General features: G+C 33.8%; 1 protein-coding gene across 3 annotated transcripts; it reads right to left on the reverse strand.

Moving 5' to 3' along the window:
• Positions 1-664: 664 nt before the first annotated feature.
• Positions 665-19,836, reverse strand: LOC139425120 (ectonucleoside triphosphate diphosphohydrolase 5). Of its 3 annotated transcripts, none has more exons than XM_087166243.1 (12): positions 19,709-19,836; positions 18,395-18,646; positions 16,100-16,179; positions 15,117-15,260; positions 14,153-14,228; positions 13,870-13,905; positions 12,535-12,700; positions 7,532-7,596; positions 5,509-5,608; positions 3,998-4,155; positions 2,348-2,508; positions 665-929 (listed from the first exon to the last, which is right to left on the reverse strand). In XM_087166243.1, exons 2-12 carry the CDS (start codon positions 18,594-18,596, stop codon positions 861-863), a joined length of 1,257 nt encoding a protein of 418 aa, XP_087022369.1. In that variant the 5' UTR covers positions 18,597-18,646; positions 19,709-19,836; the 3' UTR covers positions 665-860. The 3 variants fall into 3 exon arrangements, with proteins under 3 accessions (XP_087022369.1, XP_087022370.1, XP_087022371.1); XM_087166244.1 differs by lacking the exon at positions 19,709-19,836 and adding an exon at positions 19,590-19,700; XM_087166245.1 differs by lacking the exons at positions 5,509-5,608; positions 7,532-7,596.
• Positions 19,837-20,910: the final 1,074 nt, after the last annotated feature.

The raw sequence follows: 20,910 nt of genomic DNA on the forward strand, positions 1-20,910 counted from the left end.
ACTCCTAGAAAAAGTATTGAGAGAAATTTGCCTCCGTGGAGGTCTTTTTGTTGGAACAACCAGCATTAGCGTTACATGGAAAGGAAAACCTCTCACAGTTAGCCTGACGGCAAGGGAACTCTAACCCATGAACTGTCGACCACTGAGGATATTTTACGTCAGTACTGTGGTTGGTGCAAGCCAGATGCGAGATTCATATCGACCAGCCACCGCTGGGATGTGAACCCGATTCACCTCAGTTGTAGGCAAACGCTCTATCCCCTGAGTCATCACGGCTCGAGAGTCTAAAATTGGCAGTAGCCCTATATCTAAGGAAGTTATTTGCCAGAGGATGAGTCAAAAATAAGTTTTTGCTGGACAGGTTGCAATGATAAACCGCCATTACTCAATCGCGCAGCTTAGGGAACACATATAGCTTAGAGAATGTTATAAACATGTGTAACACTACCTACCTGTAATTAGTGAATTACGTCTTATGATTTTGAAGTCTTGAGTGAAATCCTTATTATTATTATTTTTGCAGCATTGCAAACAATAATTAGGAATTCAGTCATTGGTCTGCTAAATTAGTGAGTTTGTTTTGATTTGTTTTAAGCCTAATTTAATCTTTTGTATAAACATTTTTGAGGATTTATTATAAAGTGAAAACAATTATTTAACTGGATGAGGTAATAAAAAATTCTGAATATTTTATTGCTTTATGATTGTAAATATATAATATTATTACAACATCTTAATTTCAAGCATATATAAAATAAATAAAAATATCCGATTTTCAGTTTTGAATGATAGTAGAAAATCTTCAGTCATATTCTGCACTTCTATGAAATTATGTTTTATTGGGCTGTTGTAAAGCATTTTTACTGTAGTAAGCTGAGAGCCACACCCAATGCCCAGCCAGTACCAATTCCTCTTATCTCTTCTGCAAACTAAAATGAAATAGGGAAGCAAATATATACTCAACACATAATATATGTAAGAAAATTAAAAAACAATAATTTACTAATACATTAATGCAGAAGTTGATATGGAAATTTATGAATGATCTATATGAATGAAACCATGTGATATGAGTGATATTTATTCTACTGTGTCGTTTGTTATTCGAAACAGACAATATTTTTCAGAATATCTAGTAAGCATCATTAAAAAAATATAAAATATTCAGTAACTCCATCTGACTTGGTTTTTAGTGTACTGTATGCCGACTTATATTACTTAATAATTAGCAGAATCAAACTAATTATCAATTTTCATGAAGTTGCCGCGATTCTTTTAGAAAAGTTACATAATTAGTTTAATTTGTTGTTTGATTTCCATAAATTAAAAACTGCAATATTTAATCGAGCTGATCCTCTAAGTCTGCCAATCCATTATTAAATTAAGCATTATTTATGTCAGGAGGTAGAGCTTTCACCTTCCAATGAGGTGAACCGAGTTCGAATCCCAGTGATGACTGGTCGATACGAATTCCGAATCCAGCTCGCACTTACCACAGTGCTGATGTTAAATATCCTCAATGGTAGACAGATCATGTGTTAGAGTCCCCTTGCTGTTAAGCTAACTGTTTTGTGGTTTTCCTCACCATGCAATGCAAATGTGAGTTAGTTCTATCAAAAAGTCCTCCACGAAAGCAAATTTCTCTCAATACTTGATCCAGGAATTCCCTTGTCTTCTGGATTGGGTTTAAAATTGCAAGGCTGAACATTTTAAATCATAAATCCGAAAATTGGGTCGACTGTTCAACGACGGTTATAAAATAAAACAAAATTTTCATCTGGAAATCCTGTTTTTTTTCTAGAAAATAGTTGCATAATATTCGAAAATGATATTTAGCGTAGTGTACTATGTATGGTATACAAAAAAGAAAAAAATGTGATCACCCTGGATAACTTTTGCTTGAATGATTGGAATTTTATGTACTTAGACTGAATCTTAACTGTTTGATCCCCTAACCTTAATTACGCTAATATATTAGTGCGGATGTTATTTTAAGTATTGAAATGAGACTCATAAAATGGTTGGCTCAGTTTTAATATCTTTTGAGAAATCAAATTTGAAATATACGAAAAGAACCATAATTTTAAAGAAATTTATTATAATTTTATTAAAATTATATATTTTCCTTTTAAAATAACATTCTTTAAAATGATGTAAAAATTTTTACACCACTGTATCAGAAAATTAAGGTAACAGTAGTGTTCTGATTTTTTATTTTAAATATGGAGGAAAACATTAACTATTTCATTAATATAGATTACAGGAAGTAAATTTTTTACTTAAATTTTATTTTGTTTAAATATTTTTGAAAATGTGGAGAGAGTATTTGTTTTGTATGTTATCTTACCTTTATTTCCATCTTGCTATCAAGTCCTAATCCGTGTATCCATAATGCTGAAATATAACTGCAATCGAGACATGTGAATGTTGAGAGGATTTCATATGAGTTGCAGAAAGATCTACAGGCATTAACGAATTCACCAACTGTACAAACATCATTTTTGTTATCTGCAAAAATAAGGAGAAATAATTAATGACATAAATTCTCCTGGTTTGAAATTGCATAAAACAAACATTTAGAAAGTCCAAAATAATATGAGTTTAAGATATATTGGAGAAGCATAATAGTAAAAATTATACTAAGTGATTAAAGTATCTCCTGATAAGAATAAATAGCTCCCCCCACAAAAAGAATATAAAAGTGTGAATTTGTTACATGCACGCTATTGTCTTTATGTACCAGTCTTCATATGCAAATTTCATCTTAAAATATTAGCAACAAAGGATTGCAATCTTGTCGAGTAGATCTTATAATGAAATGGACTCATCGAGTAAAGGAACTACTTGAAATAGAATGCTACTAGTTTTCAATAGAAATTGATCGTTGGAGTTTTAAAACATAATATCAGGATTTATTAATTGGTGTGGCATGTAGTTCTGTAACACCCAGCGTTTAATAATGCTTGGCTTAGCAAATGTTTTTTTTCTCTAAAATCTGTCACTTTAAAATGAGTTTTTCTAATTATCAAAGCCAACTTGATCATAATTTCTCTGTTCTTTGATGGCAAATTTGTAAATTATATTACTTGTTCGAACTGAGCCACGGTGGCCCTAGAGATAGAGCTTTCACCTTTCACTGAGGCAACCCAGTTTCGAATCCCAGTGGTGGCTGGTTGATACGAATTTTGCTCCTGGCTTGCACCGACTACAGTGCTAACTCTGTTTTTTTTAGACAGATCATAGGTGAGAATTTCCTTGCCGTCTGGCTAATCGTAGGGTTGTCCTCTCCATGTAACACAAATGTGGGTTAGTTTCATCAAAGAGTCCTCCATGATAGCTAGTTTGTTCCCATTGCTGGACTCAGGAATTGCCTTGTCTTTAGTGTGGGGTTCAAAAGTACAAGGCTACGGTTTTGAACATTGATTATTGTAAATTCAGAATTGGGTCGCCTGTTCACCGCCAGGTATAAAATAAAATTAAAAAAAAAAAAATCTGAAGTAAGGTTTTGTAAAATTGCCAAAATATGATGGCTAAGAGCATACGGTAAAGGTGCCATTGGCAATAAGAATCTAGTTTTTCTTTCTTTATTAGTTCAAGTTGAAGAGAGGATAAATATTTTAAGGATTTGAGAATACTTAACTATTATATTTAATATTCGGCAGTTCTATATTAGTGTCGAGTGCCTAATTTTCAGCTAGCCATTTTTCTAGACAATATTACACACCCAAAATCTTCCGTTTTGTCTTAAAATTATTTAAAATGCAGACTAAAGGTAAAGCCATAATTAAAAAATTTTGCAGTACCAAGCACGGTACAGCCAAGACTGGTTCTTGAGCTTATAATTTTTATTTTTTCTAATCTAACGAACACAATGTTCGGGGAAGCAGTGATATACTCTATGCTGTCGAAAATTAAGATGCTTCAGACTTTTATGGGAGGTGATAAGAAAATTCCAATGTAGCTTTTTAAATGAACTATTGTTATAATGCTTACTTACCTATAGCACCTATTTCGTAGGCATGATCAAATTGACCTTTGAGGCCATAGAAATCTCTTCCTCCGAAATCAATTGATTTTAAATCAATAGAACTTCCCAAATACTCGGTGGCTTTGCGGTAACAATTTTCAAAACTGTACAGTTCGCTGCTGTTGACCCTGCAATGATTGTTTCTTTTTAGCTGGTGTACTTAAAAATTAAACATTAGATTTACGATTTCAACAAAAAAAGTATTACCGACGCGCCGAAAACAATATTCTCTTAAACAACTCAGCAGAGGCTCAATACGTTAACATCTGAACCCTTCCAACGACTGCAAAGCTCTATAATGTCTTCATCATCACAGTCAAAAGCTCTCGTCTTATATTTAGGGAAATTAGTATTTTGCCGAATTAAAATTTTTAATATGAGCTAATCATAAATTATGTGTAATTCATTTGTTTCAGTAAAAAATTATTTTGTTTCTAGTGCTTCCCAGTATGCTTTGTTCCACCACTAATTTAATGATTTTATATATAATTATTCTAGTAAATGAGCAGTGATTGGGCGGTGAGGAAGTCACGGGTTCAAGCCATTCAGATCGATAGGTACCAGTTTGTCTAGGAAGTAAAGGCGGCTTGTGCGTAATGTGGACCACTTTGCCACAATCAAGCAGTTGGTGACGAAATTAAGAACAGGGTGCGTAGTGTTTTTTAGAGGCGCTTATTTTCGTTTTTTAAAAGTCCTTAAAGGTGCTTGATTTTCCGAAATCTAATATTTTTCTCTACCATGTTGATTTTCGCCACAAATTATGCAAAAAGACATTGTTCTATTCAACGTTTTCACAATTAATTCAACCCCAATCTATTTCGACGTACCGCCGGTCTGTAGTGTATGAAAACACCATTTATTTGATGAAATACTTGCGGGTCCGCACTTGCGTATACTGAGCTGGATTCAGTGGTAGGGATTTTTGACTCTCATGTGCAACCCTGCTGCATTTTGCAAGAGATTCTCAATTTCAGACTTCATTTTCTGCCCTCTGTAATAGAATCGAAAAATCTCATTTTCGGCTCTCTGTAATCGAATCGAAAAATCTCTCGAATTTTTGCTGATTACGGGAACCAACCATTGTCAAATTTTTTTCTATCAGAGATAGAAAATTTCATTTCTCTTGTTAATTTCATCGTTTGTGACGCGCAATCGTCTTCGTCTCTGTAAATAAAACCATCGATTGTCAAAAACTTGCCAACCCTGTCTGAATATGATATTTTTCCAAGTGCTTAAAAATATATTTTGAGTGCTTGAAAAGTGCTTAAAAGGTGCTTGTTTTTTGTTGAAAAATTTGGCTACGCACTCTGTAGGAGTTTTAACCTCCATGTACCCTTTGACCACAATGAGATGTCATTTTCTTTTTATTCTGGTAAGTAAATAATGAGCCATTTGATAAGTAATTGTTAAAAAAAAAAGAGAAATAAATTAGTTCATTTCCATATGTTTCTCAGGGATTACAAATGAAGTAGAATGCTCACTCAATCATCCGTTTCTTGAGATTTCCTTCCCAAAAAAATTTGTCTAGTGGATGAAAACATGGATGTAAAACTTCATATGTGCCATTATTTTCTGCAATAGCTAAAACAAATATTTATGAGGAGTATTACTATTGAAATGCATATAAAAATATACAATAATGAGCAAAATTAACACAAGCTAGCAGTTTAAAAAGAACAAATGTAATTAAAATAGTTAAGTCAGTATTTGAAAATGACAGGAAAATGAAATAATAAAATTGATCAAATTTTGGTAAAGTTCAGCTATTAAAGATTTAGTTCGTAATCCCATCTCCCTCCAAATTGTCTTCAAGTGTTTAATAATGTTTATGATAATTTGTATATGGACCAGATTTATGAAACAGTCGCGAGCAATATTATTGAAAGTTATGAAAGTTGAAGCCACAGAAAATCGGAAACATACGACAGTTTATGATTAATGTGATCATGAAAATGTGATGTAAATTTTATTTCTTCATCATTGCGCAATGCCGGCGACTTGAAGACTTTTTAGAATAGTAGCTTCGGTAGCAGAACGTATGGAGTGAATCTGCAGAATTTATGATGAATTTATATATGGACCAGATTTATGAAACAGTCGCGAGCAATATTATTGAAAGTTATGAAAGTTGAAGCCACAGAAAATCGGAAACATACGACAGTTTATGATTAATGTGATCATGAAAATGTGATGTAAATTTTATTTCTTCATCATTGCGCAATGCCGGCGACTTGAAGACTTTTTAGAATTGTAGCTTCGGTAGCAGAACGTATGGAGTGAATCTGCAGAATTTATGATGAATTTATATATGGACCAGATTTATGAAACAGTCGCGAGCAATATTATTGAAAGTTATGAAAGTTGAAGCCACAGAAAATCGGAAACATACGACAGTTTATGATTAATGTGATCATGAAAATGTGATGTAAATTTTATTTCTTCATCATTGCACAATGCCGGCGACTTGAAGACTTTTTAGAATAGTAGCTTCGGTAGCAGAACGTATGGAGTGAATCTGCAGCACTATCTTAAGAAATTCAAATTTGTTTGTAATCTTAACATAGTCTGACAGAGTTTTTTTTATTTAGCTTAAGTCTGTCTAAAGTAAGAACTCTCCTAGCCATTCGTCTGAGCCTGTGGCAGTGACTATGGCAACGATGTATAACTATTTCATGTAGGGGTGTGGGGTCACTGTTTAAGACAGGTTTTGGCTTGGTTCCGCGAGAGACAAGGAATCTTTTTCTTCGGTTTATTATGTTAGCCCTTGAGTGAAGAGAAGCTACCCTCTCTGAAATGCGCTATTCTTGATTCCATAGCAGCAGATGGCTTCAGACTTTGTGGCGGGGGTAGTTCTTACCGTAGACAAACTATAAATACAGCAAAATTTGCAAATAGCAGGTTCTTAGCAATCAAGCGTAAAAACTTAAGTTGAATTTTATACAATTATGCTAAAAAAGTGGAAAAAATTCCGACACAGTTTAACCTGTAAGGGTGTAACAAAAAGAGAAAAAAAAAAATGCCTTCCTTTTTGCTCTTTGCCTTGTTTTTTCAATCCAGGTTTCTAATTTTTAGTAAAAACAAGTTTAGAGATGTTTTTAAAAGTGTCATAACAACGCATTACTAAGCGTAGTGATTTTTCTGAAGCCATGTTAGGGAAAAGTGATGTGAAAATTTTTTTAATTTTATACTGATAGTGCTACAAAGTTCACAACCTATGCTGTGTTTAACTAATTTTTATTTTTTTTAAAAATTGACTTCATTTTAAAAATGCACTTCATTATATTTTATGTTTTAGTTACTCTAACATTAAATACACATAAATATAATTTTTATTTTTATATAATTTTGCAAAATACAATATTTCAAATAATATGCCATTAAATAAACTAAATAAATTCTGATCTATGGTGAGATCAACAACAGAGAGCAAAGTAATTAATTTTTGATTTTGTTAATTAACTATTTCATTACTAAGTAAGATATTTTTAATTAATTATTTCATACCCAAGTAACCAGATGAGGGAGGCATTAGGGAAAGTCTTGCACTGACTCCTCCAAAACCTGCACAACTAATTTCAAATCAGAAACTAGAAACATTTAAATTATTAATTATATAAAGATTATAAATTACGAAAAACGTTATGCCTTACAAGTTCAGTGAAAAATATATTTTAGGAAGTAAGTAGTTATTTTTATAAATGTAATAGTTACATAGTGATTTCATTTATGATTCCTGATCATTATTGCGTTTACTGTGTTTTCAAGTAAAATGGTGACGAGTTCGCTATATCAACTCAAAACATTTCTAATACATCGCTAACTTTCTGATATTAAAAATACTATGGATCTTATTCTGCTATTAAAATGGCAAAAAAGTCATAATCTATTAGATACACTGGTTATCATAAATTAAGGAAAAATCACAAAAATAGCGATAACTCTTTCAAAAGTAAGCCAAACCGTGCAAAATTTGCATATGTTGTCCACTAAGAGTAGCTGAGTAAAATTGCAATATGCAAATTAGTGGCGCTGCACTCGGCTTACGTCATCTGCCTGGAGCATAAAAGTCCAAGTTTGAGAGAAAGCACACAAATTTTACTGTGATTGCGACATTGAAAATCTGAGATAGCCAATTCGTAATAATGACCTCTAGGCATCATTTGCCTGAAGAACTACGATGGAGAGCCATCGGGAGACTAGAGGCAGGGCAGAGTCAATCAGAAGTGGCCAGATGGCTAAATGTGAGTCCATCTGTGGTTCATAGACTTTGGAGGCAATTTCAAACCACAGATTCGGCATCTAGGAGGTTCAGTCAAGGACGGCCAACTGTTACGACCAGTGCCGATGACCGATATTTGACATTAAGTGCACGCAGGAATAGAACCGCTACTCCGACACATCTTAGATCCTCTCTTGCTGCAGCCACCGGAAGGTTGGTGTCAACGTCAACTGTGCGCAGAAGGCTCCACGAAGGTGGTCTGTATGCGAGACGACCAGCCATTTGCGTGCCGCTCACATCACGCCATAGGAGAGACCGTTTGCAGTGGGCCCGACAACATGTCCACTGGACGTCAGATCAATGGAGGCCTGTTCTCTTTACGGATGAGTCCAGGTTTAGTCTAGAAAGTGACAGTAGACGTTATTTGATATGGAGAGAACCTGGGACCCGTTATCATCCATCAAACATCCGTGAAAGAGATGCATACGGAAGAGGCAGTGTCTGTGTTTGGGGAGGCATATCCTTAGGAGGGCGCACATACCTCCATGTCTTTCCAAGGGGAACCGTGAATGCTCAGGTTTATCGAGACAACATCCTTGATGCTTATGTGCGCCCATATGCCGGGGCAATTGGTGATTGCTTCCTGTTACAGGACGATAATGCAAGACCACACAGAGCTCGCATTGTTGATGATTATCTTCAACAGGAAACAATTACTCGCATGGAGTGGCCAGCTCGATCCCCGGACTTGAATCCTATCGAGCACGTTTGGGATGCTCTAGGGAGGCGTGTATCTGCCATCAATCCGCCCCCTCAGACCCTTGCCACGCTTGCAACTGCTTTACAAGAGCAATGGCTCTCACTTCCTATTGAACTGATAGACCGCATAATTGAAAGCATCACACATCGCTGTTTGTGCTGTATTGCTTCTAGAGGCAATCATATTCCATATTAAAGGTACTTTTTCTATTGCAAACCGATACTTCCAATTTGTTTATTTTATACATGTGCTAATTTCTATACTACTATTAATGTCTGATAATTTCTTTTTATGTTGTTTAATACCTTACTATGTGTTGTATATTGTGGGTAAGTTTCATAAAATTCCATGTGTAATTTCTTGAGTTATCGCGATTTTTGTGAATTTTCCTTAATTTATGATAACCAGTGTATATCAGATTAATATATCTTTATAATAATCTGATCTAGTGACCCTTTCGAGTCTAGTGACTGGCGCAGTGTATCCGTTTCTGGCTCTTGTGCCAATAAACTGAAACCAATCAACCAATAAACGAGAATTATTGCGAATCACCCTACATTGGTCTCTCACTTAGGCATCTTTTTTCGTAAACGATTATTTGAACAAGTGCAGCAAATTTTAAATGTAGAGGTAGCACAATTTTGGTAGCTCTAAATTCAGCATTTTTTTAAAAATTTATAACTGTTGAACAGCCGACCTAATTTTTCATTTTGCGGCTACTAATGTTAAACTGCGTAACCTTGTAATTTTGAACCCAATTCAGAAGACAAGGGAACTCGTGAATCAAATATTGGGAGAAGTTTGACTTTTTGATGGAACTAACTCGCATTTGCGTTACATGGAGAGGAAAACCTCCCATTTGTTGCCCGATGGCAAGGGGAATTTAACCCAGAGTCCGTCTACCACTGAGGATATTTTACGTCAGCGCTGTGGTCTGTGTCAGCATTGCTAGCCGGATGCGGAATTCGACCAGCCATAGTTGGGATTCGAATCCAGTTCACCTCATTGGAAAGCGAACTCTCTATTCTCTGAGCAATCACGGCCCCTAAATTCACCATTATCAATATTTATTGGAGAAAATCCATACTGTCACATTTTTTCATCCACAAAGCCATTAGTTTTCTTTCATCAATTTAAATTTTACGCCATAACAAAATAGACATCTATGAACTTAGTTGTTGGAGCGGTATAGCCAAAACTGACTCTTTCGTCTACGACTCACAAATAACTAACTTTCTTTGCTTTCTCAAATACGTTTTTTTAAGGACCCGATTCAGAAATCCAGGACTAAAGACACAGAACAGTTGGCAGGGGGTCTTACAAATCATAATCTTGAACCTCTGTTTGTATACAAGATGCTTTTGAATGATTTAAATCATAAGGTAATTTATGACCAGGACTCGAAAAACCGCCCGTCCGTCCGTCCTCGGCGGTCAAAAATTCCCCACGGACAACGAATTTCTCGAATCCGACGTCCGCGCGGGCGGCCGTTTTCCCGTCTTGACCTCTGTCATTTAAATTATTTCATAAAAGAAATAAATTATTTCATAAAAGAAATACTAGGTTACTATTAGTAACCTAGTATTTCTTTTATTACTGTATGATGTAATCGTAGTATTTGTAATCCTAGTAACTACTAATTCATTGTGCAATTTATATAAATGTTTGTAATAAATAAGAGAAAATTATATATTTTTTTATTTAGAAGCTACGCGTTAGTTTCAAAAGAGGACGGGTACATTGTTGGACAAGCCATCCTCGGGGACGGGTAAAATTTCGGAGGTTTTTCGAGCCTTGTTTATGACATAAAGAGAATTTAAGCTTATATTTAGATTTCAATTTTTAATTCATAGTTTCAGTAGATCTTTGTTCAATGAAAACATACATTGTTTTCATAAGTTGAGGAGTTAGGTCCTAGGATAAATCAGACACTGGTTAGGGCCACGAATAAAGATGAAAGACGACGCTTCTTACTAGATATAATTGACTGTTGAACTAATAACTTCTAACTGAATTATTTTTAATTGGTCACATGCCTCATTATTTTGCTTAGATTTATAATCATACCTCTATTTATTATCTGATGCAAATTATAAGAATAAATATGGCAAAAGATTTGTCATGACATTGTTCAAATATATAACGTAAGATTTTATTATACTTAATTTTTGTCAGCGATACAAATTTTGGGATTGTGCTGACCAGCCTCTGTAGAGGTCAGGGAACTGCCCTTGCATCAGAAAGGTTCTGGGTTTGAATTCTGGGCAAGGCATGAATGTTCTTTCATTCTCCGTAGTATCTGTCCTTACTGTGGGAGCAACGCTGGTTCACTTAATATGGTGCCCCTAAAAGAGTGGACAACAAATCTATCCTTCAGATGCCTGTGTGACGAAAGGTCATTTTTCCAAGTGGGCATTGCAAAAAAAAAATTCGATGTTGACATTTTAATGTTTTTTGTCTATGTAGAAAGTCCTGTAAATGCCACACTACCACCTTTTAATCTCTGTAGTTATATTATTGTGCCAAATGAATGACATTTTATGGGCCATTCTCACTTACTGCATGCGTTTCTCGTACCTCCAATGACCACAGAAGCACACCACAATGATTGTTGAAATATCCTACATAGCAACGCAAACGTTGTATTTGAGGTTTCTTCGGATTAGCACAATAAGGTTGACTGGCCAATTAATATTCTCATAAAGCAAAAATATTTCAATTCCAAGATTATTTTTTTAAAGATTGAATAAAAGCATGCTTAAACTTTTACAAAAAATATAATTTCTTAGCTTTTATTGCAAACCTTTGCATATTTAAGATTCTCAAACGCAACATTTAAAAAAAAAATAATGTGAAGTGTTTTTAGATTCATTCTCGATCTAAAAGGGTCCCGCAGTGGACTGATCGTTAAGACACGGTTCCCAGCAGATCACCGAAGTCAAGCATCACTGGCTGTGGTCAGTGTGCGGGTGGGTGACCACTTGGATCAGTCTGCGTAGGGACCGAGGGTGTGCGGTATTGGTCCTCGTTAAACTGTGCTACCGTAAAGTGCTCGACTTCGCGCGCAGGTCGTCGGGCTACCGAAGCGGGGGTGCCATCCCCTCCGCAGAGGATCAAAATTGTGATGGCATGTCTTCGGATCATCCTCCGGGATGTTTCCCAGACCGTCGCCAATAGCCCATTGTGCAGCTCTAGTGCGACGTAAATTAACAACAAATAGAAAACGATCTAAAAGGTTTGTTTATGGAAGTTTAAGGCTTACCTCATTGCGCGTAAGCTAGCGCAGCTAAATTTTATATTGTTTCAAGCCTGCGTGGTTTAGTTGCTAATCATTTATAAACCTCGTAGGGGTTTTCAACGTAAACGACCTGTTGATGTTTTCGAATAGAGGAATAATATTTTATTAGGGCAATCTATAATGTGTTCAAATTGATCTGATTAGTGTTGAATAGTGAAGGTTTTGCTGCAGAGGAAAAAATGTCAAAGACTTGGTTTAATTAAAAAAAAATGAGTAACTGTTGATCTTACCTTCTGGTATATAACGATATTGGTTTTTGTTGTAGTTTAGGTAAAAGGTAGTAGTTTCTCGTATCAGTCGAGGGAGTTTTTGCACCATCTGATGATAAAGTAATTTCAAATGATTGTCCTCCTAAATCGGTAGAAATGGCAGAATGGCTGACATCGTTCAAACGACCTGCAAAAATATTTGAGAGGATCATGAACTATCAAAGAGTTTAAACTTTTTATGAACTTATTTTCTTAATTGAAAATCGGAGAATGATAAATGCGAAAATTATTCACCCATTTCGCACACAGCATTTCTGACCCAGTGTATGAAATTTAAATCTAAAAGAAGACAGAACTTTAACTGCGACTTTTTGACTTTATCATTTTTACTTGGAGACACACTTCATCCAAACTTGATACTCTACCTTAAACATATCGGGTTTTACAATTTGATTTAGTTCTTGTTATAACCAAGTTGACATTTTTTAACTAGATATTTTTATTTTGGACAAGTTGTTAATTTTAACCTAGTTGATTTTAACCTAGATCTTAAGCAAGTTACAGCAATGTTTAACTAGTTTTGGGCGAGGTATAGCCAAACCATGGTTTTCGCCAAAAATTTCTATAAATCAATCGATCAATTCGCACACAGAGAGATTCTGTTCCATAAATGAGCTTGTTTCAGTTGTAGCGAACCTCTAACTAACTGTTCAGCATATCTAACTGTTAATGTTATCCTAACCCAGTGCGATGTATTTAAGTTTCAAAGGCAACGCCGATTGGGATGCAATTATCTAATGTTGTTTTTATTAATTAAAGACAGGACTTTATTGTCGGATAGGATTACGGTGCCTGGCCGCAGTGTCTGAAGGGCATTAAATGTTTGTTAAAAAGTTTGTTCTTCTTTCGCCTCTGATTAATTAATATTTGATATGCATACTACTACGTCGGAAGGACAATTAGAAATTTTAAAATTTGTATGAATATTAATAAAATTTATTTTATGTATTTATAAATGGTATTACAATATTTCAAACATTGATACACATTTACAAAGTATTTTTTTTTTTTTTTGGTAAATGTATTAATCAATTTCACGAATCTTATAAGAGACAAAACTATGAAATTGCTCTCAGATTTTCTGGTTTATGAGCACATTATTAGTAAGATGTTATCATAAAAATTTATGTATTTACCCAAATATTTGAATTAGGTGTTTTATTCATCAGAAGTAATATTTTGCAAATAGTTTTTGCAATAGTTTTTATGTAAGTTAGTTTTCTTGTTTCTTTAAACTTCAAAAATAATTTAAGTGGCAACTATATAGGTGTTATTATATTTAAGAAAATAGATTACCTAGTAAGTAATTCAAAGAGTACCATGCATAGATACCTAAAATAGAAAGACAAATATTAATTCTCTCAATGCAATGTAAATTCATTTAAAGCTTGCTATTTATATTAAGTAACGTGTTTAAAATAAATCATTCAATGCATTGGTGTGGCGATGCGAATAATGAACCTAGTAAAATAGTGCATTAAGTAATCCAAATTAAATTTAAGATAAAATAAATAAAGGCAGATTAATTCATGATTATTTTTCAAAAAGTGTACAATTAAGAAGTGATGAATATTTATACCTTCTTCTTCTCCTTCGAGTATTGTTGCGCTATCATTATTGCAAAGGAAGGGAGATTTTTTAAAGACTTGACGTACCTAAAAGATGGAAAGTGATAAACATATAAACAGAAAATATCTAATGAGCAATAAAATCTGATTCTGTAAATATTAAGTAGGGAATCAATTATCTTGACCAAAAATGAATCCCCCTTGCTGAATTGGATAAATATCCATGTTAGTTATTAATTAAATTTCGAAATCTTCATATATTTTGAGTGCAATTCGAGTTATTGTGCGTGCTAGCGAATTCAGGTTCGGTTACAGCTTTCTTTTCAAAAATTACGAATTAACTGCGATTCTGATATATTAGTAGATCAATCCTGGTAGGATTGTTTAGAGTTTCTGTCTTCCTTAAAGATATCCGAATTTTATGATTCAATTTAGTTCTAATTTTAACCTAGCTGTTCTGTTCCAATCGTTGTTCAGAATTTATCACAGTTGCTGTAGTTTTAGTCTAGACGTTGGGAATTTAATCTATTTAGCCAAAAGTTTGTAATTTGATCAATTCTAGTACCCAAAGGTTGGATAACTTAGAATTCCTGCTTTACTTAAAGAATCTGGTCAATTCTGGTATGCAGGGGTAGTATGTATTACTTAAAGTTCCATGTTCTAGCTTTATTAAAGGAAATTCGATTTTATAATTCAATTTAGTTTCAAGTTTAACCTCTTTGTTTTGAATTTAACCCTTGTTGTTGTAGTTTTAGTTTAGACGTTTGGATTTTAATCTACTTTAGACGTAGTACAGTAAAAATGTGGCATTTGCGCCAAAATTTTACATTATTCACTCACTCCATGAAATACTCTATGAAAGGCGAATAATATATTTGTGTAGTTTTAAAGACAAGTTTAAGGTGAAGCTTTTTCTGAGTGTTGTGCCAAGAATCATAAACTTGATATTTAAATACTGATGGAAATAGTTCAAACCTTTCTGAGGATGATATTTTTCTTTTTCGGAGACTGGGCTCTCAAACCACCTGTTCCTTTCAATACCACGGGAGTTTTTCTCCATTTACCCATTGGTATATATGATCTGGCTTTTTCCAGTAATTCAGAAATGGAGATTGCTACCTATGCAGGAGAAAAACCATTAGTATAGAGTGGCTTTCAGTTGTACTCCTCCAGACATCAGTCTAGTGTCAGGGCGGGTACCATGGTTACAAGGAAAAATCACTTCGGATAAGGGTGTGGGTTGAATAGTTTTGTCTTAAACTTGGCTTAGGTCAACGTAAGCAAACCAATCGACTCCTTCATTCCTCCATAGCACCATTATTAGAAATGTGCTCTCGCTTGTTACCAAAGCAGCAAGCAGTCCCAGACTTTTAATCTGGAGGAGTTCTCCTCAAAGTCACACAATATATTTTGTAAGAAACTTCATATAGAGTAAAAGCTCGAAAGTAAGAGTATCAAGTTTTAGAAATACGATATTATTATTCAACTTACCACCATATTAAGGTTATAGTAATCATATTAAGATAGCACCATATTAAGATATGGTTCATCACGCTGCCAAATTTCTAAAAGTTTTGGATGCTTCTTGATGTTTCACGTGTGAAACTGGTATGTTTAGTTACTACTATGTCTGTTCTAATTGGATAGACTACTATCGAAGGGGATTTTGCATTCAGTGTGGTAAAATTTATTTTCAAACTTGCAAGGTTTGATTCGAAAGGTTTTGTATACATATTATTTCAGACTCGGAGGCTAATTTTGAGAGATGTTTTCTCTCTTAACAATTTTATCAAACTATATATTGCTAGCCAACTGAGATATAATTTGAAGAAATTCTTTGGTTTTCTCGATCATACAGGAATCTCATCAGTTTCTAAGCAACGGACTTGGCAAAGATTAATTTATCCATTAAAAGTACTCCATTGTAAGGTTTGATTAGGAATGTTTAATGTACGTACTTTTTTAGGCTCTGAGGCTAATTTTGTGAGATATTCTTTAGTTTTCTCGACATATTCGTCTTCCAGAGTAATTCTACCATCTAAAAAGAAAGAAAAATGTATAATTAAATTTAATTGTTATTATAATTTATGTATAGTAAGCATTTAAAAAATTTTTAAGATTACATTTTTTTTTTGAGAAAAAAATCTACGAAACAGAGAGAAGACAGTGATATTGTACGGGATACTCACCTTACTTTAATAGAAGCATTTTGTTGAAAAGATAAATTACACTGGTTGTTACAAAAGGTTGTTTAGGTAAAAATTTCATATTGTCCGAATATTTGTAGCTCATTTAGGCAAGTATGAATTTTTTTTTAAAAGTTGACTAACTGCTTGAATCCATTCAAAATATTTTAAACAAGCTGATAAGTTATACAGACATTTAAAATGTTAGTAATAGCATTTTATCTGCAAAGTGAGAGGTTACAAGAAACACAGAAGTAAATAATAAACTGTTTCATATTAAACCATTGATAGTCCTCTTTAAACCATTAAATCTGCCTAGAAGATTGAGAGTCGTTATAAACAGATCACGGATTGAACAAACGCGTTTTACCATCATACATTTAAAGAACCAGCTCTTGTATGTGTTTACTATATGGGAAACCCTTGACCGTGAAAAACATTCTGTTACAGCGTACCAGTGCATTAAGTATCAGCAACTTAAACAATAATGCTTTAACTATGAGCAGTACAATTAGTAATTGAAATTTTTTTTTTGGAATAAAGTTTGCCTTCTGTACCAATAAACTGTGCTTTCATACAATTTTGCCAGGAGAGTTTTTTTTACATGATTAAAACATACATAATTAACAAATATCTAGACGAAGCAATACTTAGACTGTTGCAAAGAACTGTAAAACACGTTATGACAAAAAATACCGATTTGAAATTTGAGAGACGTCAATATGATTTTACTGATTGAGTTATCTGTTTTACTTGCTGATACTCTACGGAGTGAGTATCTTAAAAATATTGAACTTCATTGCCATAAAAACGAAATGTTTGTGCTTGGTACAATAAAGCTACTTTTAACTCATGTGCATGACTTCGAACCATCCTGTTCCTTTAATAAATAGAATAGACGCCTCAAAGTTACGCGATTCTCCCATTCTTCACACTTTCCCCATTGTCATAGTTAGGGAAAATATTATTTTCCTCCCTCTGTAGTACGTTTTAGTAAGAAATGGGAATGTCCTGGCCTGAGGAAAAAGCAAGATTGTGGTAACGGAGAGGCTACAAGTATGAAGAGTGAGAAAATCGGGTCACCTTGATGTTTATATTTTTTTTTTTTACAAAGAGTACAGTAGAGCCGTGTTGGCTCAGAGGATAGAGCTCTCGCTTCCCGTTGAGGTGACCTGGGTTCGAATCCCAGATACGACTAATCTGCACTTAGTTGTTCTCAATGCTGTGTGGTATTACTATTAAGCATACTTTAACCGATCGAAAACGATTCAAATATTTGAGGAACAAACTTTTAGGCAGTTTTTATCCCGATCTTCAATCTTTGCTTGGTGGCCCAATACATCACTTTTTGAAGTTTATCAAGACTATAGAACTTCATTCTCTACTTTAAGAAAAATATGTCGGTTCAACCTAGAGACTAATTTTAACTTAATAACTGGAGCTGTATAGCTATTTCTGTTTCTTGTGCCAATTAACTCCAACCAACCAACCCAGCTATGATTGGTTAATATGAATTCCGCACCAGTCGTCTTGCCGTCGGGCTAACACTGGGAGGTTTTCATCTCCTGTTACGCAAATGCGGGTTAGTTTCCTCAAAAAGTCCTTCACAAAGGCAAGTTTTTTCCAATACTTGATTCAGGAGCTCCCTTGTTTTTGGATTGGGTTCAAAATATTAATAGTTGAGCATTGATAGTCGTAAACTCAAAATTGGAGGAGGGGAGTCAATGATGGTTATAAAAACAAATAATAAAAACAAAGAGTACATTAATAAATTTTCGTTATATGGGAAGCACTGGTGTACGTGTTTGAAGTAGTGTAATCGCTTCTGATATTCTTGGGTTAAACTTTTTTCGAACATTCCAAACATCCATCTATTGTGCATTTATATTCTAAATTCAAAACTGTTCTGTGCATATGCATATAAAGCTTTATCTAATCTCAAATATATCAGGATTAAAAATAATGGAACTTTGTATTAACTTTATTATTTTTTGAAAGTCCTTTATACCTAGGAAGTATAATGGGATATTGGATTAAGAAACTTTAATGCTATACTGTTATACTTACTCGAATACGAAAGAAACATATAGACATGCATCCGGGTCCCAGTACTGCCTCCATCAAACACAATAACGTATTTTTCTAATGGCTTTTGAAACATGAATATTTGTATTGATAAAATGAATCCTGGGTTCAATTGCAATACCAGTAATATAAATAGCGATATGACGATGCAAAAAATGCATTTCATCCTATATTTCCCTTTCATTTTCTTGTTTCATTTGAACATACTCATGGTTTATCTTATGGATAAAATACCTGAAAATACATAGGAGTGCTTTATTTCTATATGCATTACTATTCTACATATAATAGCAATGGGATGTAATTAACACATATAAGAGAGTGAAATGTAGTGCTCGGTTGTTTGAATATTTTAAGGTTTTTTTCACAATAGATTTTAGAAATCAACACAGAAATGGACAAACACTGTCAATCTTAAGGTGCCTGATGTTCTTACAGTATAATTTGGTTTTTGAGTTTAAAATATCTACCAGAATAACGAGTTAGTCTTATCATTTGACATTTAACGATAGAGTAGGTTATTTTGTTACATGATTCTACACTACAAATCAGAAGATTTTGCAATGTAGAACCATTAAATAAACCTTATGCAAAGTACGGGAATAATTTTTTTTTTAAAATTTAAATGTCAGCGCGTCTAGAGTTGTCTTTGGAATGAAATCCGTTTACGTTATATCGTGTTTTGTATGATATTGACACGGAGATCACACTAGGCTGTTATATTTTAAATTTGTCTAGCTTTTTTCTTCTCAAATTGTTTCTTAGTTATTTTGGCCAAAATATCGGCACGATCAGCCGAAATATCGGCATGATTCTCGAGAATGCCGATATGTGAAGGTATCCAACAAAAGTAGATACTATATTCTTTATCCTGTAAACTTAAAACGTAACGTTGAATTCTATGAATTATGGGATTGCATCCAAATGTGAGAAACACCAGATACAAAGCTACGAGAGTCGGTATACTTGCGTCTACTTGATAAGTTGCGTCTGAAATAAAATTAAGGGCTAGCAAAATAGCACAGCATCAGTTTTTACAGCCGAATCCTTCGCTATTGGTGTACATTCAAGCAAAATGATTTTATATAGTTATATTAACTATGTAAATACATAGTTATATAAATAAATTCTATGTTTTGCTCGGAAGTATTAAATTTCTAGAAAAAAAAAACAATACCCTAACTACTATTTACAGCTTTAAATAGCAAAGTTTCAGAAAACATTAAGACTACAACTAACGAGAGAATAAAGACTACAGAAGTATAGAATAATTAAATAAAGAAAGAATGGACTCACCCGAGTGAAAAGCTTTAGGATTTCACTTTATAATCATAAAATGTCCAGCTATAGGTTGAAGCGATTACACACTATTTTTAAGTCAGTAATTGGTAAAAAAAAAAGGTTCTGAGTCTATTTACTCAGCTGCTGCGTTTGAAGAAGATCATACGTCATCGAAAAGTCAATATCACAACTAAACGGTAGGTGGAAGTGTTGACAGTATCAGCTTAGAACGACCAGCTAATAAATAAAACGTTTTTTTTTGCAAGCAAATTTAGATGAGAAAAAAATATCTTATTTTAGTAACATATATATTAAATTCTATGTAAATTAACTTTAGTAGATACCATCTAATAATAAATTTTTGAAATTTTTAAAAATGAGACAAATCATTATCATACAATATATTCGAGATCAGAAAATTTAAAAAAAAAAAAATTAGTTTCATTGCTTGGAAATAAGTCTTATTTGCAAATACAATTTTAATATTGCGTTTTGGGTTTTAATCAATACTGCGTTAATACATTTTTATTACTGTTTATTAAAAAAATAATTTCTTCTTCTAAATAAGACAATATATTTTATTTTAACGAATCAGATTTAATTTACTTAAACCTTTTCTCTATGATATTTTTACCTAGTCTTGAATTGAGTTGAATATATAGTTTAATGGCACAAGATCCACAAAACTACAAGGTGCGCCAAACGAACTGTTTTATCCAAGTCTTAAATGCGGTACATTTGAATGTGGCTCATTATGAGAGTTCACATCAATTTGGACATTTAAATGAAAGATCGAGTATAGCTGTATAGGGTTGCTTCCCTAACATAATTCTGTTCAGGGTCTGTTTATAGTGCTGGTTGTTATGCTGCCCTAACTTAAGGGATTCTTAATTGTACAAATGTGTGCACTGGCTAGGCATTTCTCCATATTTTATTATTGTTTATTATGAAATTGAGCAGCGATGGCTCAATGGTTAAGGCATGGAATTGTCATTGTGAAGTTTTTCATTGGGGTTTCCATCCCCAGTGGCGGCTTTAAGCCCATCCACTTTCAGATTGATGGGTACCAGCTTGTCTAGGAAGTAAAAACCACATTACCACAGTCATGCCGTTGGCTATGAAATCGTGAATCTTTAATTTTCACGAACCCCCTGACCCATAACGGACTGTTGCGAGAATGCTTTACTTTATTCCGACAGTTTTTGTTAAATATAAAA

The sequence above is a fragment of the Parasteatoda tepidariorum genome, chromosome 6 (genome assembly GCF_982258835.1).
Source record: "Parasteatoda tepidariorum strain Cologne lab strain chromosome 6, Ptep-v5.0, whole genome shotgun sequence".
Classification (NCBI taxonomy): Eukaryota; Metazoa; Arthropoda; class Arachnida; order Araneae; family Theridiidae; genus Parasteatoda; species Parasteatoda tepidariorum.

Coding starts and splice junctions, on each gene's coding strand:
- LOC139425120 (XM_087166243.1), bottom strand. CDS start 18,596: ATGAAAGGGAAATATAGGATGAAATGCATTTTTTGCATCGTCATATCG. Junction 14,229..15,116: donor AAAATATCATCCTCAGAAAG/GTTTGAACTATT, acceptor TCCATCTTTTAG/GTACGTCAAGTCTTTAAAAA. Junction 2,509..3,997: donor CTACGAAATAGGTGCTATAG/GTAAGTAAGCAT, acceptor TTATTTTTGCAG/ATAACAAAAATGATGTTTGT.